The 22049-nt window shown below is 41.1% G+C and overlaps 1 protein-coding gene across 1 annotated transcript in view; it reads left to right on the top strand.

The window, feature by feature from the left end:
• Positions 1 to 21804, top strand: part of LOC103276362 (cingulin-like protein 1) — an 81289-nt gene extending 59485 nt beyond the window's left edge. The window contains exon 7 of the mRNA XM_021706856.1: positions 21715 to 21804. Within this exon, the coding sequence (XP_021562531.1) occupies positions 21715 to 21804 (90 nt within the window). The remainder of the gene's footprint in view (positions 1 to 21714) is intronic.
• The last annotated feature ends 245 nt before the right edge of the window (positions 21805 to 22049 follow it).

The raw sequence follows: 22049 nt of genomic DNA, 5'->3' as shown, positions 1-22049 counted from the left end.
TCACCTATCATGAAATGGACAAACACCCTGAAAGAATTTCAAAAAAAATTCACATAAGTCAAACACATAATCTCACAGCAATGCTAGATGGCACACTAATACCAGTGGGTTCCTAGAACACTTACCTAGGTGGGAAAGCCTGTATCACAAGGAGCCCAGCCACCAAAAACAATTCATTGCAACTCATGCTGATAAGCTAAAGGAGAAATGTCATATTATTATCTCAATCTATGTCTGGCTTAGTCCATTTAGTGTTGCTATTAAAGAATACTTGAGGCTGGGGAGTTTATTTTTTTAAATGGGTCGATTTGGCTCATGATTCTGCAGGCTACAAAATTGGGCATCTATATCTGCTGAAGACCTCAAGGCTGTTTCCACTCATGGTGGAAGGTGAAGGAAAACTAGCAGTGTAGAGATCACATAGTGAGAGAAGAAGCAAGAGGATAAGACAGAAGGAAGTTGTCAGGCTCTTTCTAACAACCACTTCTTGCAGGAACTAATAGAGTGAGAAGTCACCCACCCACACTGAAGGAAGGGATTAATCTATTCACCCATGACCCTGCACCCCCATTAGACCCCACCTCCAACATTGTGATCAGATTTCAACAGGAGGTTTGGGGAGTCAAAATACAAACTATAGCAATATCCTAAAAGCTTTTAGTAAGATTCATTAATTGTTTTTGTTATTTTTTAAACTATTAGGAAATTAGGAATAGAAGAGAAATTTTTAACTTGAAAAAGGTTATATATCGAACTCTATAGTAAACATTGTACTTTGTTGGAAAACCTTAGAGGCACTGTCTTTAAGATGAAGAAAAATAAAAGCTTGCCAGTTACCATCCCTACTGTTTAACAATATTTTTAGTATTATTAGCTTTAGTATTGCCCAATGATATTATTATCTTTCTAGGAAGCATTTTATTATCTCACTTTACCTGGTGGTATAATCATTACCTACAAAACTCAACAGAATTAACTACTTGAACTAAAAAGAGAGAGGGGAAAAAAGCTGGTCCTGGAATAGTGAAAGTCCTGGATCACCTAGGGAAGAAAAGCAATCATTTTGGGGTGCAGGGGTATAGTCACACAACCCAAACACATAGAACTCCTACAGAGAAAAAAAAACTCCACTGCAGAAAGCTCACAATCAAATCACAAAACTCATAAGAAGACACGTGCCATCCTAAGGAGAACCAGCAACTGCAACAAATAATGGAACTGGCATTCCAAGAACTAGATGTGCCTTCAGTACCTAAGTAAGTAAAATTTCATATGCTTCAAATCATTAAAGAGAACAAAAGAAAGGCCAAGCACTATGGACCATGCTCATAATCCCAACACTTTGGGAGACTGAAGTGGGAGGATTCTTTGAGGCCAGAGTTCAAGATCAGCCTAGGCAACATAACAGGCCTCTGTCTCTATAAAAAAAAAATTTTTTTAATTAACTGGATGTGGTGGCATCAGCTATTCAGGAGGCTAAGGCGGGAGGCTCGTCTGAGCCCAAGAGTTCAAGGCTGAAGTGAGCCATGATTGCACCACTGGGCTGGGTGACAGAGTGCAACCATGTTTCTAAAAGAGAAAGAGAGAGAGAGAACAAAATAAAAAATACTAATGTTAGAATAGGACACTAGGTTTTTTAAAAATTGGATTCCTAATAGAATCCAGTAAGACTATAAAATATGAAAAACACAAGCAATGAAATAAAAGATGTAATGGACAAATTAAACCGCAGATTAATAAACTAGAAAGCATTGCTAAGAAAAATATCCAAAACATGCATAGGTATATAAAGAGATGGACAATACAAACAAGAGGTTCAAAAATATGATGAATTGAATGAAACCATCTACTATTTCTCTAATAATATTTACAGAAAGACCACATGAAAACTGGAGAAAAGTAACATTGAATTTCCTAGGATTGAAGAAAAATTTAAGTTTCCAAATTGAAAAATCAAAATGAGTTATAAACTTGATCAATAAAAATAATTAGAGAAAATTATTCTTTTCAAGCATACATTGATCTCATTTTAAAAAATTTTCTGGACAAGTCCACAAAAAGGGATCTACATGAATGTCAAGGACTTAGTGTCATACAAACCAGGTTGTTTGCATATTCTTTGACAATGAGATTTAACAAGAAAGCAATTTAAAGGCAGTCAAAAGATTCTGACTTCATGTCACAAGTGAATTTTTTTTTTTTTTTTGCGGTGGGGAGCATTAAAAGTTTGGAGGAGGACTGTAACATGTCCAGGTTTTATGTTTTAGAAAGTTCTTTCTAGATGTAGGTGAAGGATGCCTCTGAAAATAGAGACAATGTTGGAAGTAGAAAGGAATTTCAGTGAGGATAAATTATTAGAGCCAAAGCAAGCACAGGAAAAATGAAGAAAGAGGAATACATTTAAGAGGGTCAAAAACTGGAAATGGCCAGGCACAGTGGCTCATATCTGTAATCCCAGTACTTTGGGAGGCCCAGGCAGGAAGATCACTTGAGGCAAGGAGTTTGAGACCAGCCTGAGAAATACAGCAAGATCCTTTCTTATAAAAATAAATAAATGAATAATAAATAAATAGAAAGTGGTGACTTATTAATTGGATATTGGGTGAGTGAGGTCAAGGGGTTGAGAACCCAGGTGTTTAATTTGGGTGAATGGATTTGGGAGTCTTCTGTGAAGGTAGCAGCCACAGGAACCAGCAGGAACCCTCTCACACCTGAGCTCAGTACTACCTCCCTATAGCAGGTAAGTGGAAGCTAAAGCCATGAGCACAAAAGAGGTCCCCAAGAAAAGCAAACAGAGTAGAAGGAGCCCTCTGGGAAACACCAACATTTAAGGTCTCATCACTCTTGAAAGAGTCCAAGAAGGAGCTGCCACAGATTCATGAGTAAGACCAAGTTGGCAAGAGGCAGGAATAATAAGTAAAGGAAGGAGGAAGAGGAAAGCAGGAGGCTTCACACAAGCCAAGGAGAGAGTATGTCCATTGGAAGGCTGGCCAAACGAGGCAGGATGAGTTTCAGTCAAATGTTGGAAGGGATTTGGGGATGGTTTGTATAGAGGAGTGGGTGTGGGCTGATAAATGTGAATGGGGACTGAGGCCACTCCTTTATGAGACTTGGCTGTGCAAGGAAGGAGAGAGACAAGGTGGTAGTTGGAGGATTACCTGGCTGAAAAGAACAAGAAGTCTTCTACATAGCTGGAACTGAATACAGGAAAGGAGGGAGAAAGGGAAGGAGGAATGATGAGGGATGAAGAAGGAGGGAGGAAGAGAAAAGAAGGGAGGAAGGGTGGGACGGTGGGAAGGAGAGAGGGAGCAAAGGAGGGAGGGAGGGAGGGATGGAGTGAGGGAGGGAGGAAAGGAGTGAGGGAGGGAGGGAGGGAGGAGGAGGAAGGAAAGGAGGAGGAAGGGACTGAGGAAGGGAGGGAGACCAGGGAAGAGGGAGAATAAGAGGGAAGAAAGGAGGGAGGGAGGGAGAGAAGGAAGAAGGGAGGGAGGGAAGGAAGAAAGGAAAGAAGGAAGAAAGGTAGGAAAAGGGGAGGAAGGGAGAAGGAAGAAAGATGTAGGAAGAGCGAGGAAGAGAAAAGGAGGGAGGGAGGGTGGGAGGAAGAGAGAAAAGGAGGAAGGGAAGGAAGGAAGGAAAGAAGGAAGAAAGGAAGGAGAGAGGGAGGGAAGAAAGGAAGGAGAAGGAAGAAAAGAAGGAGGAAGGGAAGGAGAGAGGAAGAGAAGAAGAAGAAAGGAAAGAAGGAGGAAGGAAGGAGGGGTGGAGGGAAGGAAGGAAGGAAAAGGAGGGAAAGAAGGAGGAAGGGAGAGAGGAAAGGAGGGAGGAAGAAGGAGGGAGGAAGAGGGAGGAAGAGAAAAAAAGGAGGGAGAGAAGAGGAAGAGAAAGGGAGAAGAGGGAGCAAAGGAGGGAGGATGAAAGGGAGGGAGATGAAGGAAGGAAGGAGAATGAAGGAAAGAAGGAAAGAAGGAGGAAGGATGGAAGGAAGGAAAAGGAAAGAAGGAGGAAGGGAGGGAGGGGAGGAAGAAAGGAAGGGAGGAAGAAGGAGAAAAGGAGGAAGTGAGGGCTAGAGGGAGGGAAGGAGAGAATGAAGGAAAGAAGGAAGGGAGGGAAGGAGGGAAGAAATTAGTGTCATTTCTTTTTTTCTTTTTTCTTTTTTTGAGTCAGAGTCTCACTCTCACTGTTGCCCAGGCTACAGTGCAGTGGCACACTCCTGGCCACTGCAGCCTTGACCTGCTGAGCTCAGGTGCAGTCTTCCAAGTAGCTAGAACTACAGGCACATGCCACCATGCCCAGCTAATTTTTTGATTTATGTAGAGATAAGGTCTCGCCAAGTTGCCCAGACTGGTCTCAAACTCGTGGGCTCATGCAATCCTCTCATCTCGGCCTCCCAAAGTGTTGAGATTATAGGCATGAACCACCGCTCCCAGTCATGTCATTTCATATTATGGAGATTCAGGTCCTAGTAGAATTTTGTCTCTGTAGATTAAACTTGGTCTCTTTTAAGAAAACAGAATGCTTAAGTTATATAACTTATCTCATTCTTATTCTTTCCTTGCTTAAAACATATGAGTCATCCTATTCCAACATAGTCTAGTATTTTCAACATGGGTGGTTATAAACACCTGCTACTTAAGTTTCATTGAGATCTTCTAACCCTGGTATTATCCTTTTTGTGTTTCCAACAGAGCATCTTAAAAGCACTTATAAAGTGGACCCAGAGTTTAAGCCGGGAAAGGGTAGCAGCACTTCTCTCTCTCTCATCAACTTCTCAACAGTATTTCAACAGATTTGAGATATTCTCAACAAGAAACAATATCTCCACAAATTAACAGGTGAATTGATCTAAAGCCTACCCCTCCTGGAGGTAACTGAGTGGCAGAGATACAATGTAAAGTGTCCCGTGTGACACACTGAGTCACATATTCTTTTGGGAGGTAAACGTACAGGGTTGTATTCTTTGCCTAAAGTCCTTTCCATTGATTTTTGATTAAATAAGTTCATAGTCACTCATCAACGTTCAGGAGATACTTTTTGTATGTTTTTGCCTGTTGTTTGCGTGTTATACAGAGAAGGACAGAATTTACCCCACTCAATAGGCAATATTCATTCGCGAATGCAATAGGGGCCTGGGGTAGTTATTTTAATGCAAGAAGCAGGAAAATGCAGCATTAACAACCCCATTTAGAGTCATGATTTATTTCCCTGATTTGGATTTTCTGCCCTTTTCTGGAAAAAAAAATTATAAATATAGTTGAGAGCGTTTATCACCTGAGATACACCATTTGGAAAAGAAAACAAGAGAATGTATTTTTAAACCATAAACTTCCACCGTGTTCACTCCTCACATAAATAAGCAGCTCTAGACTTTGCAAGAAATATTAAAGTTCATTTAAATTGCAAATATGACCTTATTAAAATGGCTTTCTCAAAGAGTCATAAACAAATAGCGTGTGTTGGTAATACTGCCAAACAACAGAATACATTCTCAACCAGTTCTGTAATTAAAGCGGAAAAATGGAATTTTCTCAGTTCTGAATGACTCAGAAATGGACAAAGAAAACATGTTATGACAATAACTTGTTGGCGGGAGGATGTGCCTGTCCGGGGGGGGGTAGGTCCCTTCAATAAATGTCTCAGTACAATCACTCTTTGAAAGTCAATGCAAGTTCTTATGAACAGCTTGGAAATGTTATTATATTGTTGCTAATTTAATGTGTTTTGAATACTTTTCCTACAACTAGCTCCATTCCATCTTAATGCTGAAAGCACAGTCATTAAGATTTACTATGTTTGGGGTAAGAATAAAAATGAAACAATTAAGAATGAGCTTATATCTGCAAATGGCTGTAAAGAGCTAATAAATTTCAAAATTAAAAGCCAAAGAGATAGGCTGGGCCGGTTTCCGAGTTTATGGAGACTCTATACCTGAAGGTATATTTAAATTAGTGGATTGTCACCCACCAAATGGTTTCCTTTTACTTAGAAAAATAATCTGAGGTACAGTAGGCCACATGAATCAGATGGAGTTGAGATGGAATTCAACTTGGTTCCTGCTGAGTTTAGCAACTGTGGAATTATGGGTAAATAAGTGCTTCCACGAAAACCCAGGGCAGAGTGATGAATTTGAAAAAGGAACGAATTGGAGATGTGGGGTGATCCACAGACACTTAAAGCTCTCCACTGGCTTGAAGTGAGACCACCAACAAAACACCAACTTCTTTAAACCTCATTATGTCTTATTTAGATGGGATTTATGTTTGTGAATATACTGCTTCATGCGACAAATCTTTTCAGAATGCTTACTCTGTTCTAGATGCAGAGCTGACTGCTAAAGATGTCATATGAGCAAAATAGACATGATTCCTGCCCTCACAAAATTGAGGACTAATACAATATAATCTGTTTCTGAAGGCAGGATAAGTTTGACCTCATTTTAGAAACATTTCTATCAAAAACAGTTAAAATGTATAGATGCTTAAATAAGTTTTTTCTTTTTCTTGTGCCTTTAAGATTAGGTGTGTGGTGTGTGTGTGTGTGTGTGTGTGTGTTTCAAGGGCATTTTTAAAAACGTTCTCTGAGATGGTCATAATTCCAAGTCCCTTTTGCAGGGAGTAATTTGCACCTCAGACAAGCTGTAATCCAACTCAAAGATATATATCACTTCAAAAACCACAGTATTTGCTTGCCAGCTCTTCGTAAACAGACCTGCTCCTTGAAGTCTGCCATTTCCCAGTTTCCTACAGAAGAAAGAAAGTACTAGCATATGATGCCACAATTCCAACATTGAGTTCAAACTTTACAGCACATTGCCCTGGATAGGCTTAGATATGTTCCTTAACATCTCTGTGCCTCAATTTTATTTGAAATGAGAAGATAACTCCTACCTCCTATGGTTTTCAGAAGACTAAATGAGATAATCCCTGAGAAAGTTTGTATAAATTCCAATCTGTAGACACTGTTATTGCATCTACCACTTTTACAAACGATCATAGTTACCACAGCTACTACTACTATCTCTGATACTTGTAACTACTATAACAGAAACCACAAGGTGTATTGATAAAGCAGTCTAAACTAGCCCAGACAGCCTCAAAACTTGAGCCCATTTGCATGAACAATCAACTATCTGAGAGTCAGTGCAACTGCAAACTCTGCAGGTCAACTGGAAATTCTGGGACATCTACAATCCGTTGAACTCCCTCAGAATAGGAAGACAATGACTCTACAGATCACCCAGCTATATGTTCATGGCTTTTGAGAGTAGTCTCAGATGAGGCCAAGGTTGCAATTCAGCCACCTCACTACAGAACAATTGCTGAGTCTATCTGTCTGATACCAATATAGCTAAAGATAAATCAGTCCTTCGAAATTCCTCAAAACTTTTGGAATATCTGCCTTCATTTTGTGGGGTTATGGTTTTATTGCTTTCTCTTGTGCCATTCAATAATCAAACATTAATTAAGCACCTTCTTTGAACCATGATAGGGGATTAGATTCTATTAAAGGAGTCACAGGGCCTCATTGGAGTGCTAATATTTACACATATGTACCCAGAACAACATGCACACAATTATCCTTGCATGCATGCAAGATTTCAATACAGCAAGGCTACTAAAACAGCAATAGAAAATAGAAAAACAAGCATAGCACCCAGCTAATAAAGTTACTGAATGCAGACATTTCATTTTGTTCTATATGTAAGCAATTCAGAGCAAGGAATGTGTTTTAGTTCTTGTCATTTTTTCTCTCTGTAACACCAAGAGAGAAAGAAAGTTTCACATGACTAATGACTAAAATGCCCCCAGATTCCTCATTCAGAAAGGACCATTTTCTATGTTTGAAATGTAATGAGAAAAATATCCATCAATGCTAAGCGCTTGAGTGTGGCGGTTTCCAACTAATACATCACAAGCCTTGGTCCATCGGTTGATCCTGAAGCCTGACCTGGGAGACAGTCACACTCCTTCCTCTTTCTACCTTTCTGCACAGTCCTAGGCCTCTCAGGCAATCACCACTGTGGAAAAGGTACAGGTGGGTGTGAGTTTCCACCTCAAGACCCGCATATGTAGCAATAGCTATAGTATATCATCCATATATACATACGGCTATAAGACTCATGGTGCTATTTATATTACTACTTCAAATTACTAACAAATTATAGCCATCAGCCAATGTAACAATGTCTCTTACTATCACCCATGACTCTATCCACTCAACCTAACCCAATAATGTCAAGAGTCAAGGAAACTGAAAGGCATTCCATGCCAGAGAAGGTTGGAGAAACTACTAGAACATAATTCCAAGGGCTGGAATTAGCAAAAAAAAGTTAAGGGAAATCACCTTTGCCATAGTTGGCCCAAAAGCTGTGGGAAAAGTCACCTAAATTAAGAGGGAAAGAGGGGTTTGCAAAGACATCAAGCCCTCCTTGGGCATCAGTTACTCTAGTAAACAGTCTATTGTCTCTACTTGGTTTATGCATACTCCCTTCCCCCTTGCTAATTCCAGCTTACGAAATAAAATCAAAAGACTGGAACTGAGCAAAAACAAGAGGCAAACTTGATTTAAGCTTCGATTTTCCATGTAACACAGCTTGAAAATAGCAAGCTATATGACTCCTTGAGGGGATAATAAAGATTGTGATGCATTTCTCTGAAGGCTTAGAAAAAGGCTTCCCCAGCATAGCCCTCGACTCTATTTTCTAGAAGTTGTAAGGAAAACACCATTCCCATCCAGGTTGTTATTTTTCTCCAACTTATGCAATTTCTAGAAATATCCACTAAGCAATATCTAAAGGATAAGGCTATGGACTAGACTAAAAGTTAGCTGGGTGTGCAGGAATTTATCACCTACTGGAGGCATTACCAGATGCCAAGCAAAGTTAAATTTACAGAAGAACCTGAAACATTATTCTTTCTAGAGAAGTTAAGTTAGGATAGAGTGTCAGCATCTACATACATGACTAAATGAGAGATTACCAGAGAAAGTTTGTATAAATTCCAATCTGCAGACACTGTTATTGCATCTACCACTTTTACAAACGGGACTAAAAGACATGAACACAGAATCCAACATGGGAGCATCACACAAGGTCTAGGTGCAGTAAAAACAAAGATGGTCAGGAAAAAAGGGCAGCAACAGGAAAGGCATCACAGCCAGCCAAGTCTGGGCAGGCTCAGAAAAATGGAAAGTCTGCTGTTGGGGATCCCAGTCACTTTTTGAGAGCTACCAAGTCCAGCGTTGCAGAGTTGGAATGTATATACTGTCACACAGAGCTAGAGTTAGACTTCTGGTTCCCAAACAACTGCTACCCGTCTTCCCAAGAACCTGTCCAGATCTGTCTCTGGACCACAAGATTCCTACCTACTCAAAAATCTCAGTGTGAGTAGAAATATTCACACTCCAACAAATGTGGAATGTGTATACTGTTAAAAATGATCTAGGGCAGTGGGGGCGGGAGCTTAGCAATTTGGTAGGATGTGTTTAAAACCCAAAAATGTGTCTTCTTTAACTTCATAATTCTACTTGGAAGAATTTATCTTGAGGAAAAAATAAGGCTGTGCATCAAGATTTAGCTCGGACTGTTTTTGAATATATAGTAAAAAGTTTAAAGCAAACTAAATGACTAAGAACGAGAATCCAGATAAAGAAAACTATACTATATTGATAGGATGAGGTACTATTTAGCTGTTAAAACTAAGACACAAAAATGTGCATTGGAATAAAAAGCTGTTCATGACATATTAGGCATATTATAAAGTGTTTTTGTAGACATGATTCCAATTTTATAATAAAAAAGTGTTAAATCACACATGATGACACACTAGGCTGTTGCCTTGTGTGTATATCTCTAATTGTAGACATGATAAAACACCAAGGTGGTTATCGCTGGATGGCAGAATTGGAGTGTCTTTTATTTTCTTTTAATTATCTGCATTTCATAATTTTATGTGACTAACATGTATTGTGTTGGATATTTTAAAAATGCCAAAAATCAAATTCTTGGAGGAAAACAATAGATGAAACAAGTCTAAGAGCCACAGCAATGGACTCATAGTATGGCTTTGGGGGGAGTGGGGGATAGGGCATGGTATGACTGTAATTCAACTGCAGGCAAAAGTGCAGGAGCAAAAAGAAATGCATGTGTTTATCAATCAATAAGCTTGGCCATTTTATCCAAGGCACTCCAAAAATAGCCTGGAAAATAAACTAAGTTCACAACTCCCACGCTTGGCAGTCTTGCCTGTCTTCAAAGGATTGCTCACAAGTCAGAGATGAGAACAGGGAACACGCAGCAGGCCCAAGAACACATGAAGGCGGTGAGGGGAGGCTTGCTTGTCTGACTTTCAGAGAGCTCAGATTGCACCGCTCCTTCTTTGTGTGAACAAATAGGGCCTGAGAGGATAATGGCCAGGTGCTCTGGACCCCAGACCAAGCCTTCTCCACAGGATGAAGAAGACCCTTTGGAAAAATGACTGTCACTACACAACTTAATAACAGTTTTTAGGCGAATGGCAGAAAACACATTGAAACCACATTACCCGCTGAATAGGGAAAAAGATAAATAAAGCAGAGTGTATTAACTGGCGGAGAAAATGATTATAGGGTAAATAAAAATGACTCAGGGAAATGGAGATGGGAACATATTCAGGAAGAATGTGTCTTCCCCAAATAGCAGAAGGATCTTACAGCTAAAGAGCGTATATAGCATGTCGGGGCGGGACGCAGGCGGCTGACAAGGAGGTAGATGGGACACTCATTCACGGCTTTCTTAGCACAACGGCAGTCAAGGCGGGCAATAAAATGGAGCTCACTCATGCACACATTGCCAGGAAATGCAGTTATCAGAGTCTTGGCACAGGCATAGATGAATGCCTTTGCAAGAAAGGACCTACTGGAGGGTTAGTGAATGAAGCCGAGCACTCAGAGAAACTAGATGCCCATCTGCCGACTAATGGAACTGGGGGTAACTCTCATCCCAGTGGAGAAACAGCCCCAGAGAGCTCAGCTCCCTGCCAATGCCTGTGGGAGCTGAGGCTTTGCTTTTCCTTTACATCAGAGTCCATGTATCTCTTCTATCCTGGAAGAGAGTCTCTGGAGGTAAACCCTCTCCCAAAAATTCACCTCTGAGACATGGGTTTCACTTTGCCAAGGCCTGCTTATTGCTTTGGACAGATGAGTATGCAACTCTCCCTCTCCGTAACATAGTCCCAAGCTAAGTATTTAGTCTACAACTTCCTTGGTGAAAGACATGTCAAGCAATGTTTCCTGCAGCATTTATCTCCTTCCTTTTGGGGACTCCTTACCTTCTGTCTATTTGCCAACGCCTAACTTATGATAAATCCCCGATCCCCTAGCCTAGACAATTAGGCTCTTTGTGATTGATACTCCCTGTTTAAACTACCTGTCTTCACCTCCTAACTCACAGAGTTACTCTGGGTAGGGTTCCACAGCGACCTTCATGACCTCCTCCAACTACTGGACCAACAGTCTCTTAAGGACATGGATTGAGCCTTTGTCCACTTCCATGTCTGTCCACCAAACTTAGAGGCTGGCACTTAGATGATGCTCAATAAACACTTGTTAAATGAGTAAGCCATAGAGCATCCAATTTCCTCTCAGGGGTACCCTCTCCTTCTCAGAGAATGGTTAAAATAAAGTCTTTATTTTATTTTATTTCTTTTAAATGTTTTGTGCCTCAGACCAACTTTATTCATTTGTTTGTTTATTATAGAGATGTGGGGTACAGGTGAGGATTAACTACATAAGTAGGCTGCATGAAGGTGAAGCTTGGGCTTCTAGTTGGCCCTTACTCCCCCTGGTAGTAGACCAGGTACCCTTTGTGTTGTCATGTGCCTTCCACTCTCCTCCCTCCTTCCCTCCCCAGCAGTGTCCAACGCCTGTCGATCCCTCCCTTGTGCTAATGTGACAAATTTTCAGGGTCAACTTATGAAGGAGAACATGCAGTATTCAGTCCTTTGTTCCTGTGATAGATCACTAAGTATGATGGTCTCCAACTCCATCCAGTTTTCTGCAAAGTTCATGATTTTGTTCTTCTGCATAATACTTCAATGTCTATGTGTACCACAGATAATAATTGTACATATTCATGGGGTACGTAATGATGTTTTGATACTTATAATGTATAGTGATCAGATAAGTGTAATTAGCACATCCATCATCTCAAAAATCTATCATTACTTTTTGTTGGGAGCATTCAACATCCTCCTTCTGGCTATCTGAACCTATGTATTATTGTTAACTACAGTCATCCTACAGTGGTAGAGAAGAGAGATTCTTGCCCTGGTAGCCTCTGACCCCTCCTGGGTTGTTAGGTAGATTTCATCTTGACTTCGTTACCATCAATTCACTGGTTCAGTTTGGATTGCACACTTACCGGGCTCAAGGTCTGCTCTTGGCATGGTGGGTCCCAAATGCCAGACCTTTAGAAGTTTACAGTATAATCCTAAATTTATCACTTGCAGCACTCATGCAGAGTTTAAATATTAGCTCACATTTATTTAACTATCGCAACTATCTCCCTGCGTGTCAAGCTCCCTGAGTGCCTCTCAGGTCTTACCAGCTGTGGTGATCACTGTGACCACTTGGTTTCCAGTGGCTAACCCCTCCATAAGCGAAGGTTCTATAAAAATTATTTCGTCCAACATGCAACATTATAATTCCTTTTTCTAGATAAGAAAAGTAAGGCACATAGATATAGAACTCACGAGAAGACATGCAGTTACTCAGCATTGAGCAGGTGTCAGAACTTGTGTCTTCCAAAAATAGAAGAATGGTACTCTAGCTATATGCCCTCTCTCAATTCTGTCTTTGTGACTCCTTTTAAACATTAAAACAAAAAAAAAATCAAAAAACCAGTGCAATTGTCACTAGACAGAATTCTTGGTGGTAAGAGCTAAGCTTGTGGCCCAGGTAATAACAGCTATCTGTTCTGACATTGGAGAAATAATTTTGGGCTAGAGAAGAAGCCAGACTCTTTATAAACTACTTTATGAACTCTGCACTTGGTGTTACAATGTCAGGAGGAAAGAGACAGACTTCAAATAACTTCAGAAGGAAACAGATCAATGCTGAGTCCCTGGGAATGGTATTTGATTTGCTGCATCTTCACAAAAAGAAATGTCCACATTTCTGATATCCCTAGGTATTGAAATTCCTTCTTTGGCAAAACCCACACAGCAGAAGAGCAAGCTCAAACCCTTGAGCAAGCTGCTATCGAGCAAACATTTGAGAGGATATGATGAAAATGTGGCATTTTATCCCCTGCTGGCACAACGGCAGCACTGCCAGTCAATGAACACACTGCACCCTGCTGCCTCAAATTACTAGATGGGACAAGTGATTTGACCTTGCTGCTATTAAAACAAGACTCCACCTGAAATACATGTTCAGCCATGTGTATAAGCAAGGCTCTGCATGGACTCCTGCTGTGTTAGCTTGGGTTCTCCAAGACATAGATACCAGAATGGGACTGAACATGCAAGAGTTTTATTGGGAAAGACATCCTTTATGGGAAATGGAAAGGAAATAGGTGAAGGCCAGGGAAGCTCCCAAGCCACTATGCAAGTCTGTCTCATTTGAAGGAGACAATGATGGAGGAAAATGAGGGTGAAATGTCCTCAGTTGCCATGTAGTCTAAGGGAGGTTCCATCAGGCTTTCAGGAAGTCCTTAAGACAACGCTTCCCTTCAGGGGAGTTCTACATCTTTCAGAAATGGGACTACATCTGTAACCTTGCTGTGCTCAGACTTGGCGTAAAAACCAAGGAGAGAGTTTGTGGGCCACTGTGAGCCAGATCTTATCCAGGACATCATTTATTACCTGGATCCCTTAGACCCTCCTCTAACAGGGGACCAGGATGATGTTTTTGGTCTCTGTGCAGAAATATCAACTCAGATCCTAGTCTAATCATTCTCAAATGCCAGTCTGCAGTCACCCAAGAAAATGGCCCCAAGGACCCATTAGAAAAGAGCTAGATAAATCATCATGATGCATACTTACCATGGCCAAAGGCTTCTCGGTCCAAACACTGACTCAGAGCTGGGCATGTGGCAGGAGACTGGGACTTTTTCTTGGTTGAATACACTCAGCCTCTTGCTTCTATGGTATTTCTACCATATTTTTTGTTGTTATTGTTGTTGATGATGATGTTAAGCACTTCCTTGTTCTGCTCATCTATTTTGCCCTAGGAATGCATGTTCTATTCACCACCTCCACAGCCCCCTTGTGGCTGCCTCTTCAACCTTGCCATGGTAATTGTGACTTTCTGGATCCCAGGAGTTAAGCACTGTACCCTGACTTCCACCGCTTCAGTGTTCCATCATCCTATGGAGATCGGCAAGCTCATCTCTGTGGCCATTTCTCCTGCCATCATCCCTGGCCTGCATAGGAGCCACCATCCAACTTCTTAGTAATGTTGGTGCCCATCTCATTGGCACATCTCTGATGACTTTGGTGAAGGAAGTGACCTTTGTGCCCCCCCAAGGGGCATAGCCCTTTGGTAGGTGGTCTGATATCACACAACATACACTAGTACACATTCAAACAAGCCCGCATTCCTCAGCTTCTTTATTCCTTCCCCCATCCAACTACTGGGGCAACCCAGATATTTGATTTTGCTCAGCATTGGCCACCATTTTCTCCAGGATTCTACAGACCATCCTAGCCACAAGTTTACTGCATCCCCTGGAGTTCTAGGCAGAGTGTTAAGTTTATATCTTAAGAAATGACCCCTAAGTCAATGATGTTTTGCTCATTCAACTTTAAATTCTGTCCCCCTTGATCAAAACCCCAAAAACCGAGTCCCTGGACTGTGACTCTGGCTCCTGCCAGCACATTCTAACAAATTCTTGTTACCCCTTTGGGATATAATTTCTTTTCTCTCTAGTTAGGCTCAGCATATCTCCAACCAGATTAAGATCAGATTTAACCTTAGTTATCAGCCTGACAAAGTGTAAGGACAGCTTTTGGGAGGGGGAGACTGGTTGCCTAGTGGAGGAAGGGCCTCAGCAGTGTTTCCAACACTGAGAGAAGGAGACCACCTCAGCAAACTCTGATAACTCAGGAAGGAGACCTACAGAGCCAACATCCTCAAGAGTGCCCATTAAGATGTCCTTGTTCCATAATTGAGGATCCCAGGTTTTCCCTTCAAAGACCCTTGTCTTAGAAAGAAAGACCTCCTTTGGGAGGCTGAGGTGAGTGGATTGCCTGAGCCCGCGGGTTCGAGACCCGCCTGGGCAACGAGACCTCATCTCTACAATAAATCAAAAAATCAGCTGGGCGTGGTAGCGCATGCCTGTAATTACGGCTACTCGGAAGGCTGAGGCGGAAGGATCGCTGGAGCCCAGCAGGTCAAGGCTGCGGTGGCCGGGAGCGGCCCCTGCACTCCAGTCTGGGTGACAGAGTGAGACTCCAACTCAAAAAAAAAAGAAAGAAAGACCTACCTTGATTGAATAGGGATCTCTGAAGGTTTAACTCTCAGACCTTTAGTCTGATACTCAGCTATGTCCACTTCTCACATGCAGGCAATAAAGGACTCTTTGCAAGGTATTAAGGAGGTTTTCTGGTTCTCATGCTTAATCTTAGACTGCTTGTTAATGGCCTTCAATTTCTCATACTTCGTCAGAGCCTCAATCCAACTCAGCAGCAAATACCTCTGCCTTTGATCACATTACTCCCCATATCTTTCAAATACCTGAACTATCACATGTGTAGAGGAGTTCCTCTCCACCACATGGTCTCTCCAGGTCACCTTAGTGAGACCTTTAGACTTTGTAGTGTATCCATGTCTTACAATCTACTCAGAACACCATTCTGTTTGTAGTGAGGCAGTCCCAGAACTCCTTCTTATTCCCTGTATCTTCAGACCACTCCTGGCACCAGTTGTATTAGTTTGGATAGTCAAACAAGCAGATAAATATCAAGATGGAATTAGGCATGCAAGATATTTATTGGAGAAAATGTCTGTGATAAAAAAAAAGGGGAGGAAATCAAAAAAGGTGAAGAAAGTGGTCAGACTGAAGGACAGGTCTGGGTCACGTGAAGAAGAAAGGGAAAGAAGAGGGTTTAAGAAGGGGGTCCCAGACTGCAACACAGTTCTAAAGAGCTTCCACCAGGTCAGAAGGGAATCTCCAGGCAAAATGGCCCATCATTTGACATTGGTTGAAGTGAGTCATTAACAGGAGCAGTCCATGGGAAGGGAGGCTTTATGTGAAAGTGGTGATGGATTCCGACATATGGCTTTAGTCAATGAATTCTCTGCAGCAGTGAGTCTTAATAGTATATTTGCATGGTTGCCAAACCCATGTGCTGCAGAGATTTACTAAAAATCTAAAACAATTACAGGATCTAGCAGAAGAGCAGGGGACAACCAACACTAAAATCCAGGCAAAGAAGATACTGGTTGCCATTAGAGGAACTGCTAAAAACATCTACCCCCCTATGGTAGGCAGAATTCTCTGATGATTCTGATGATCCTCATCTTTGTATAACTTCCTCTGGAGTGTAGGTGGAACATATGTATATGATGAGACATTCCTCTTGTGACTATGTTACCTTACATGACAAAAGGCAATCTTACAGATGCAGTTAACGTCACCAATAGTTGACTTTGGATTCATCAAAAAGGAGATTATCTGGGTGGGCCTAACCAAATTGTCGTCTGTGTGGGTCAGAAACTTTTCTTAGTTGGTAGCAGAAGAAGGAGAGAGGCATTCAAAGTAGGAGGGGGGCTTCCCTGACTGTTACAATGTGAGGTCCTTGGCAGGACACTGCAAGCAGCCTATGGTAACTGAGAGCAGCTTCCAGCTGACAGCCAGGAAAGGAGACTTCAGTCCTATGTCATAAAGAACTGAATTCTAAGAATAACCTGAATGAGCTTAGAAAAAGATTCTTCCCCAGAGCCTCAGAGGAGATTGCAGCCACCTTGAGACACCTTGAGTATGAGACCCTGAGCAGAGAAACCAGTTGAGCCATGCTGAGCTAAGAAACAATGGGATAGTAAATTGGTTTTGATTACACACACTATGTATGTGGTAATTTGTTACAAAACAATGTAAAACTAATACACTCCTTCCTCATTCCTCCTCAAAACATACAAATTAGTTAGTTATGTGTGATGGATGGATAGATGGATAGGTAGACAATAGCTAGATGATAGCTAGACAGCTAGATAGATAGATAGATAATAGAGATAGATAGATAATAGAGATGATAGATAGAGAGAAAGAGAGATCATGCTTGTTGCAAGCTCTCAAAAGTGTGTGTCCTCAAACTGAGATAGGAATAGTACTGGGTGGTAGCAGAAGGATGAAAAAACATACCATGCAGCAGTTAATAAATCACATGACCAGGTAAGAAGGAACTCTTAAAAACCATCTACAAAGACAAAGAGATGATAAGGCTCTGCAAAAAAAAAAAAAAAAATGGAATGTAGTCAAATCAGTTAAGACCAACTGGATCCAACATGGCAATGGATTTGACCAGCAAGCAACCTTCAGGTTCATTATACTCTCATTATCATAGTAAATGACAGAGCTTGTGCCATGGCAGTTCCAGTTTTAACCATATAAGGACAGAAAGGAGAAAGGTACCCAATTCCAGGAAATCACCACCTCTTTCACAGAAAACCCAATAATATTCCTTAGTTAGAGACAGCTATAAAAGAGAAAAACCCCAAACTCTATTAGGCGTGAATCACTCTCTCAAGTATGCCAGCACTCCCTCTCTTGACTGTGTACTTTTACTTTACAATAAAACTCCTTTACTTTCACTTTGATTCATCCTTGAATTCTTTCTTGCCATGGTGTCATGAACCTGGGTACTGGGCTGAGGTTGAGGATCTCCCCTGCTTCAGGAAACCCTCTCAAACCTACTGGTATCCAAACAAGTTGTATAAACTCTTCTAGAACTGGTTGCTTTATGTGCAAAAAGTGAGGATGAACAAAGGCAAGAGACCATCTTGATAACTAATCTTTACATTCCTTTCCTGTTCTAAGAGCACCAAAGCTCTACTGTTGTAATTACTTTTATAACTTAACACATCTCATTTATTATTTTATTATTTATTAATCCCCTTCTCAAAAACTATTCATAACAATTTTATTAGCAAAAATAAACTTTCTTGAGTTTTTTTCTTTGTACCAAGCACGTGTCCTTTCATTTAATCTTCAACAAAATCCTATGATGTAGAAACTATCTGTTTTTACACTTTAATTCATTTGTTCACAAAAGTTTATTGAGCACTGACTATATGCTGAATATTGTTTTAGGCTCTGGGGATATAATGATAAATAAAGTTTTAAAAAATCTGCCTGTATTCATGAAGCTTACTCTAATGGGAGAGCTAGACAAATGGGAAAACAAGTAAATGAATATGAGAGAATATGATATGAAATGAATCAGACTTAATGCTATGAAAGAAAAAAAAGCAAAATAATGAGCTAGTGAGTGACTGAGGTAGATGATGGCCACTTTAGGCAGAGATGGACCTGATTAATGAAAAAAATCCCATAACCCAAAGTCCTGAGGAAAGACCATTCCAAGAAGTTATCACAAGGACAAAGTATAATGGCCTAAAGTGGGAAAGGGCCAGGCACACTGACAAAAAAATGAGGGCCAGTATGAACTGAGACTCAGAGGAGTGGATAAAGTTGCTAAGGTCACCCAGCCAGTGATTTGTAGAACTGAAATTTGAATGCAGGGCTAGTTCCTGAACCTGGAATAATACCTGCAATGCCCTTCAGCAAGGGTTGAGAAACTAGTCCAATGGATAAGATAAAGCCCACCAACTGTTTTTGTACATTTTAACAATGGCTGAAAATTTTTTTAGCAAATACTATTTCATGACACGCTAAAATGACATGAAATTCAAATTTCAGTATCCATAATAAAGTTGTATTGGTACACAGCCATGCCCCTTTGCTTCGGAATTGTCTGTGACAGCTGTGGTGATACAACAGCAGAACAGTATCATTGTGGTAGAGACCATAATACTCGCAAAGTTTAACATAGTTGATACTAGCCCATTACAAAAAAACTCCATAGCCATACTCTCTATGTTCGTATCAAACTACTTAAATGAATAGGAAATATTTGGTAGTTGTGAACCTTGATGTCTTCTACCACAAAACCTAACAGAAGAAAATCTAGAAGCCAAGTTTACCCACTGTTGGAGCTTACAGGCAGGCAAGAGTAACTGAAGATCTGTGAACAGTGGTTTCACTCTCTTTGTTTTATGTTTAGGGTTAGTTATGCTATTTTTTTTTTTTTGAGTTGGAATCTCACTCTGTCGCCCAGACTGGAGTGCAGTGGCCGTTCCCGACCACCGCAGCCTCGCCTGCTGGGTTCCGTGATCCTTCCGCCTCAGCCTTCCTTCCGAGTAGCCGGAATTACAGGCATGCGCTACCACGCCCGGCCGATTTTTTGATTTATTGTAGAGATGAGGTCTCGCTGCCCAGGCGGGTCTCAAACCCGCGGGCTCAGGCAATCCACTCACCTTAGCCTCCCAAAGGCGCAGGATTACAGGCTGAGCCACCGAGCCCGGCTTATTTCAATTATTTTTACGCTTTCTTCAGCCCCAGGGACAAGGTGAGGAGGAAAGAGAATTAGCAGCAGAGAGCTGGAGAAGATAAACAGAGACAAGCTTAGCTGGCTATGGCGGGTCATGCCTATAATCCCAGCACTGTGGGAGGCCTAGATGGGAGAATCACTTGAGGCCAGGAGTTTAAGACTATCCTGGGAAACATTAGTGAGACATCATCTCTACAAAAAAATTAAAAATGAAAATAATTTAGAAAAAAGAGACAACACTAGAAATAAGGAGAGATGAGGCAAACTAATTGTGACCATGAAGACAGTTAGAAATTTAAACCAGCTCAACTTCCCCATAAAGCTAACAGTTACGGGGTTGGAGGGGGGTTGTTGGTTTTTTTTGTTTTTTAAATAAACATATAAATTATCCTCCTCATCTTAAAGCTTGGAACTTACATTTGCCTTATCTGAGTTCTTTTCTCAGGAAACCGATCCTCAAGCCTATAGTATCAGGAAATTGAAACTCACCAGATCATCACATCCAGACGAGAGGCCAGACTCCACCTGTTTACCAGCACTTCTTCCTATCCCCTCCACGATTCCCGTTTACCACTCCTCTTCCTTACCTCTCCCCAGTTCTACTTTATAAACCCCTGACTTCAGTGAGATGGGTGAGATAAGACTTCATCTGGACTAGTTTCCTATGATAAACAACAAGGCTAATTTCTCAAGACCAGTAGCTACGACAGTTTCTCTAGACAGGTGAACAGCCTGGATTTTCTAGGCTCCCACAGAGAAGAACAGGATGCAACTGAGAACTAGTTAGAGGCACCTAGAAGCAAGACAGCAATTCATTTGCCCACTTCCTGACCTTTCCACTATTATATGTTCATCATAATATATTAGCAGGCTAGAGGGCACGTTCTCCCACGTTATGACAGTTCCAATCCTGCCCATGTATAGTAACAAACTGGGAGGAAACCCAGGTCTTAAAAATCTCCTCCTTTCTTAGGAAATCCAAAAATATCCCATCCAACCTTAGCAAATAATGAAGAGGTAACTATAAAAACAAAGTCCTAGCGAGGTACAGCTGCTGATCTTTCTATAGACCAGTCCAGGCTATTCTGCCAAGGATGTAGCCTGCTCTCTGTCACTTCAATAAACTTGCTTTCATTTCCCAACTAAAACCCCAGCAATGTATGGGGGCTGCTCTGACTAAGGAGTAGACTTCTTTTTGCTTCTCTTTTCAATAAATAAATAAATAGAAATACAACTTACTTCCACTTTACTTTGTCAGTTCACTCTTGAATTCTTTCCTGAAAAAGTCAATAATTCACTTGCCCTCTTGGGCCAGAGTTCTACTTTGAGGTCCCTTGTCCTGTATCACAGGGAGACAGATTTAAGAATGAATCCTCCATTCTCCTTGGCTTATATCACTTAAATAAAAAGGCTTATTCTCTTGCAACACTTGTCTCAGTGATTGGCTTTCTGTGCAGCCAGTAACTGGTCCTCAACTAAATGCCTGACTTTGGGTAACAGAAACACACCACTTTTCAAAGGATTCCTTGGAGGCCCTCTGAGAAACTACATGAAACCACACAAATAGCAAGGAATCCTGGCCTCATTACTCAGTACTACTTAGCACAGTTATTTTAACAATGTTACACCACAGTGTTCTTGACTGTAAAATCTTAAGGGAGGGTCATTCCTATCAGGGGAGGGGTTTCTACTTGTCATTCTCACATCACCCTGTACCTCTACAGCACATTTAAGTGGATACCCATGTGTCTGATTTCCTCACTAGCTCTATGTATTTACCATGAAAAACCAGAACTTTACCTGGGGGAACCACCCAAAAATGGAATTTTTTTGGAGGGACAGGTCACTTGGAGTACCAGCTTTGCCTACTAGGTGAGTGTTCTAAGAACCCCTTCAGCATTGTTGTACCAGCTAGAGTTGTGAGAGGCTGTGTTCAGCTTCAGTGAAATTTTTTTTGGAGATTCTTTCAACATGTTTACCCATTTCATGATGGGTGATTTATGGGTGCACCTGCCCACACTGCGCTGAGCGTTCAGCAGTATTTGACCAAAAACAGCATGACCCCCATGACCTACTCTCCCTATTCACCTTCTCTCACCCCACGTGAATTTTTTTTTGTTTTTTTCCCCAGATGAAAAAAGTCCTGAAAGGGAAACATTTTGCTGACGTGGAAGAGGTGGGGGGGAAAAACAGCAGAAGCACTAAGAAACACCAAAATTGACTACTTCAAAGACTGGTTTGAGCAGTGGAAAAAGTGTCTAAATGGGTGTATTGCATCAAATGGAGAATGCTTTGAAGATGACTGAAGTTTAAGTATGTAAGAATAAATACACACTTTTAATAAATAAATTCCGGGTTTCCTTGGGGGGTCCCCCAGCACTTTGTATCTACTAACAGTAGGCACTTATTAAATATTAACTGAATAAATAAATAGATAAATAAATAAATGTTTTGACAATGAAATTA

This window comes from Carlito syrichta, unplaced genomic scaffold, assembly GCF_000164805.1.
Source record: "Carlito syrichta isolate Samal-C Ts95f unplaced genomic scaffold, Tarsius_syrichta-2.0.1 Scaffold316060, whole genome shotgun sequence".
Lineage (NCBI taxonomy): Eukaryota > Metazoa > Chordata > Mammalia > Primates > Tarsiidae > Carlito > Carlito syrichta.
Note: the sequence above shows the minus strand (reverse complement) of the source record. Positions and strands in the feature narration are given on the sequence as shown.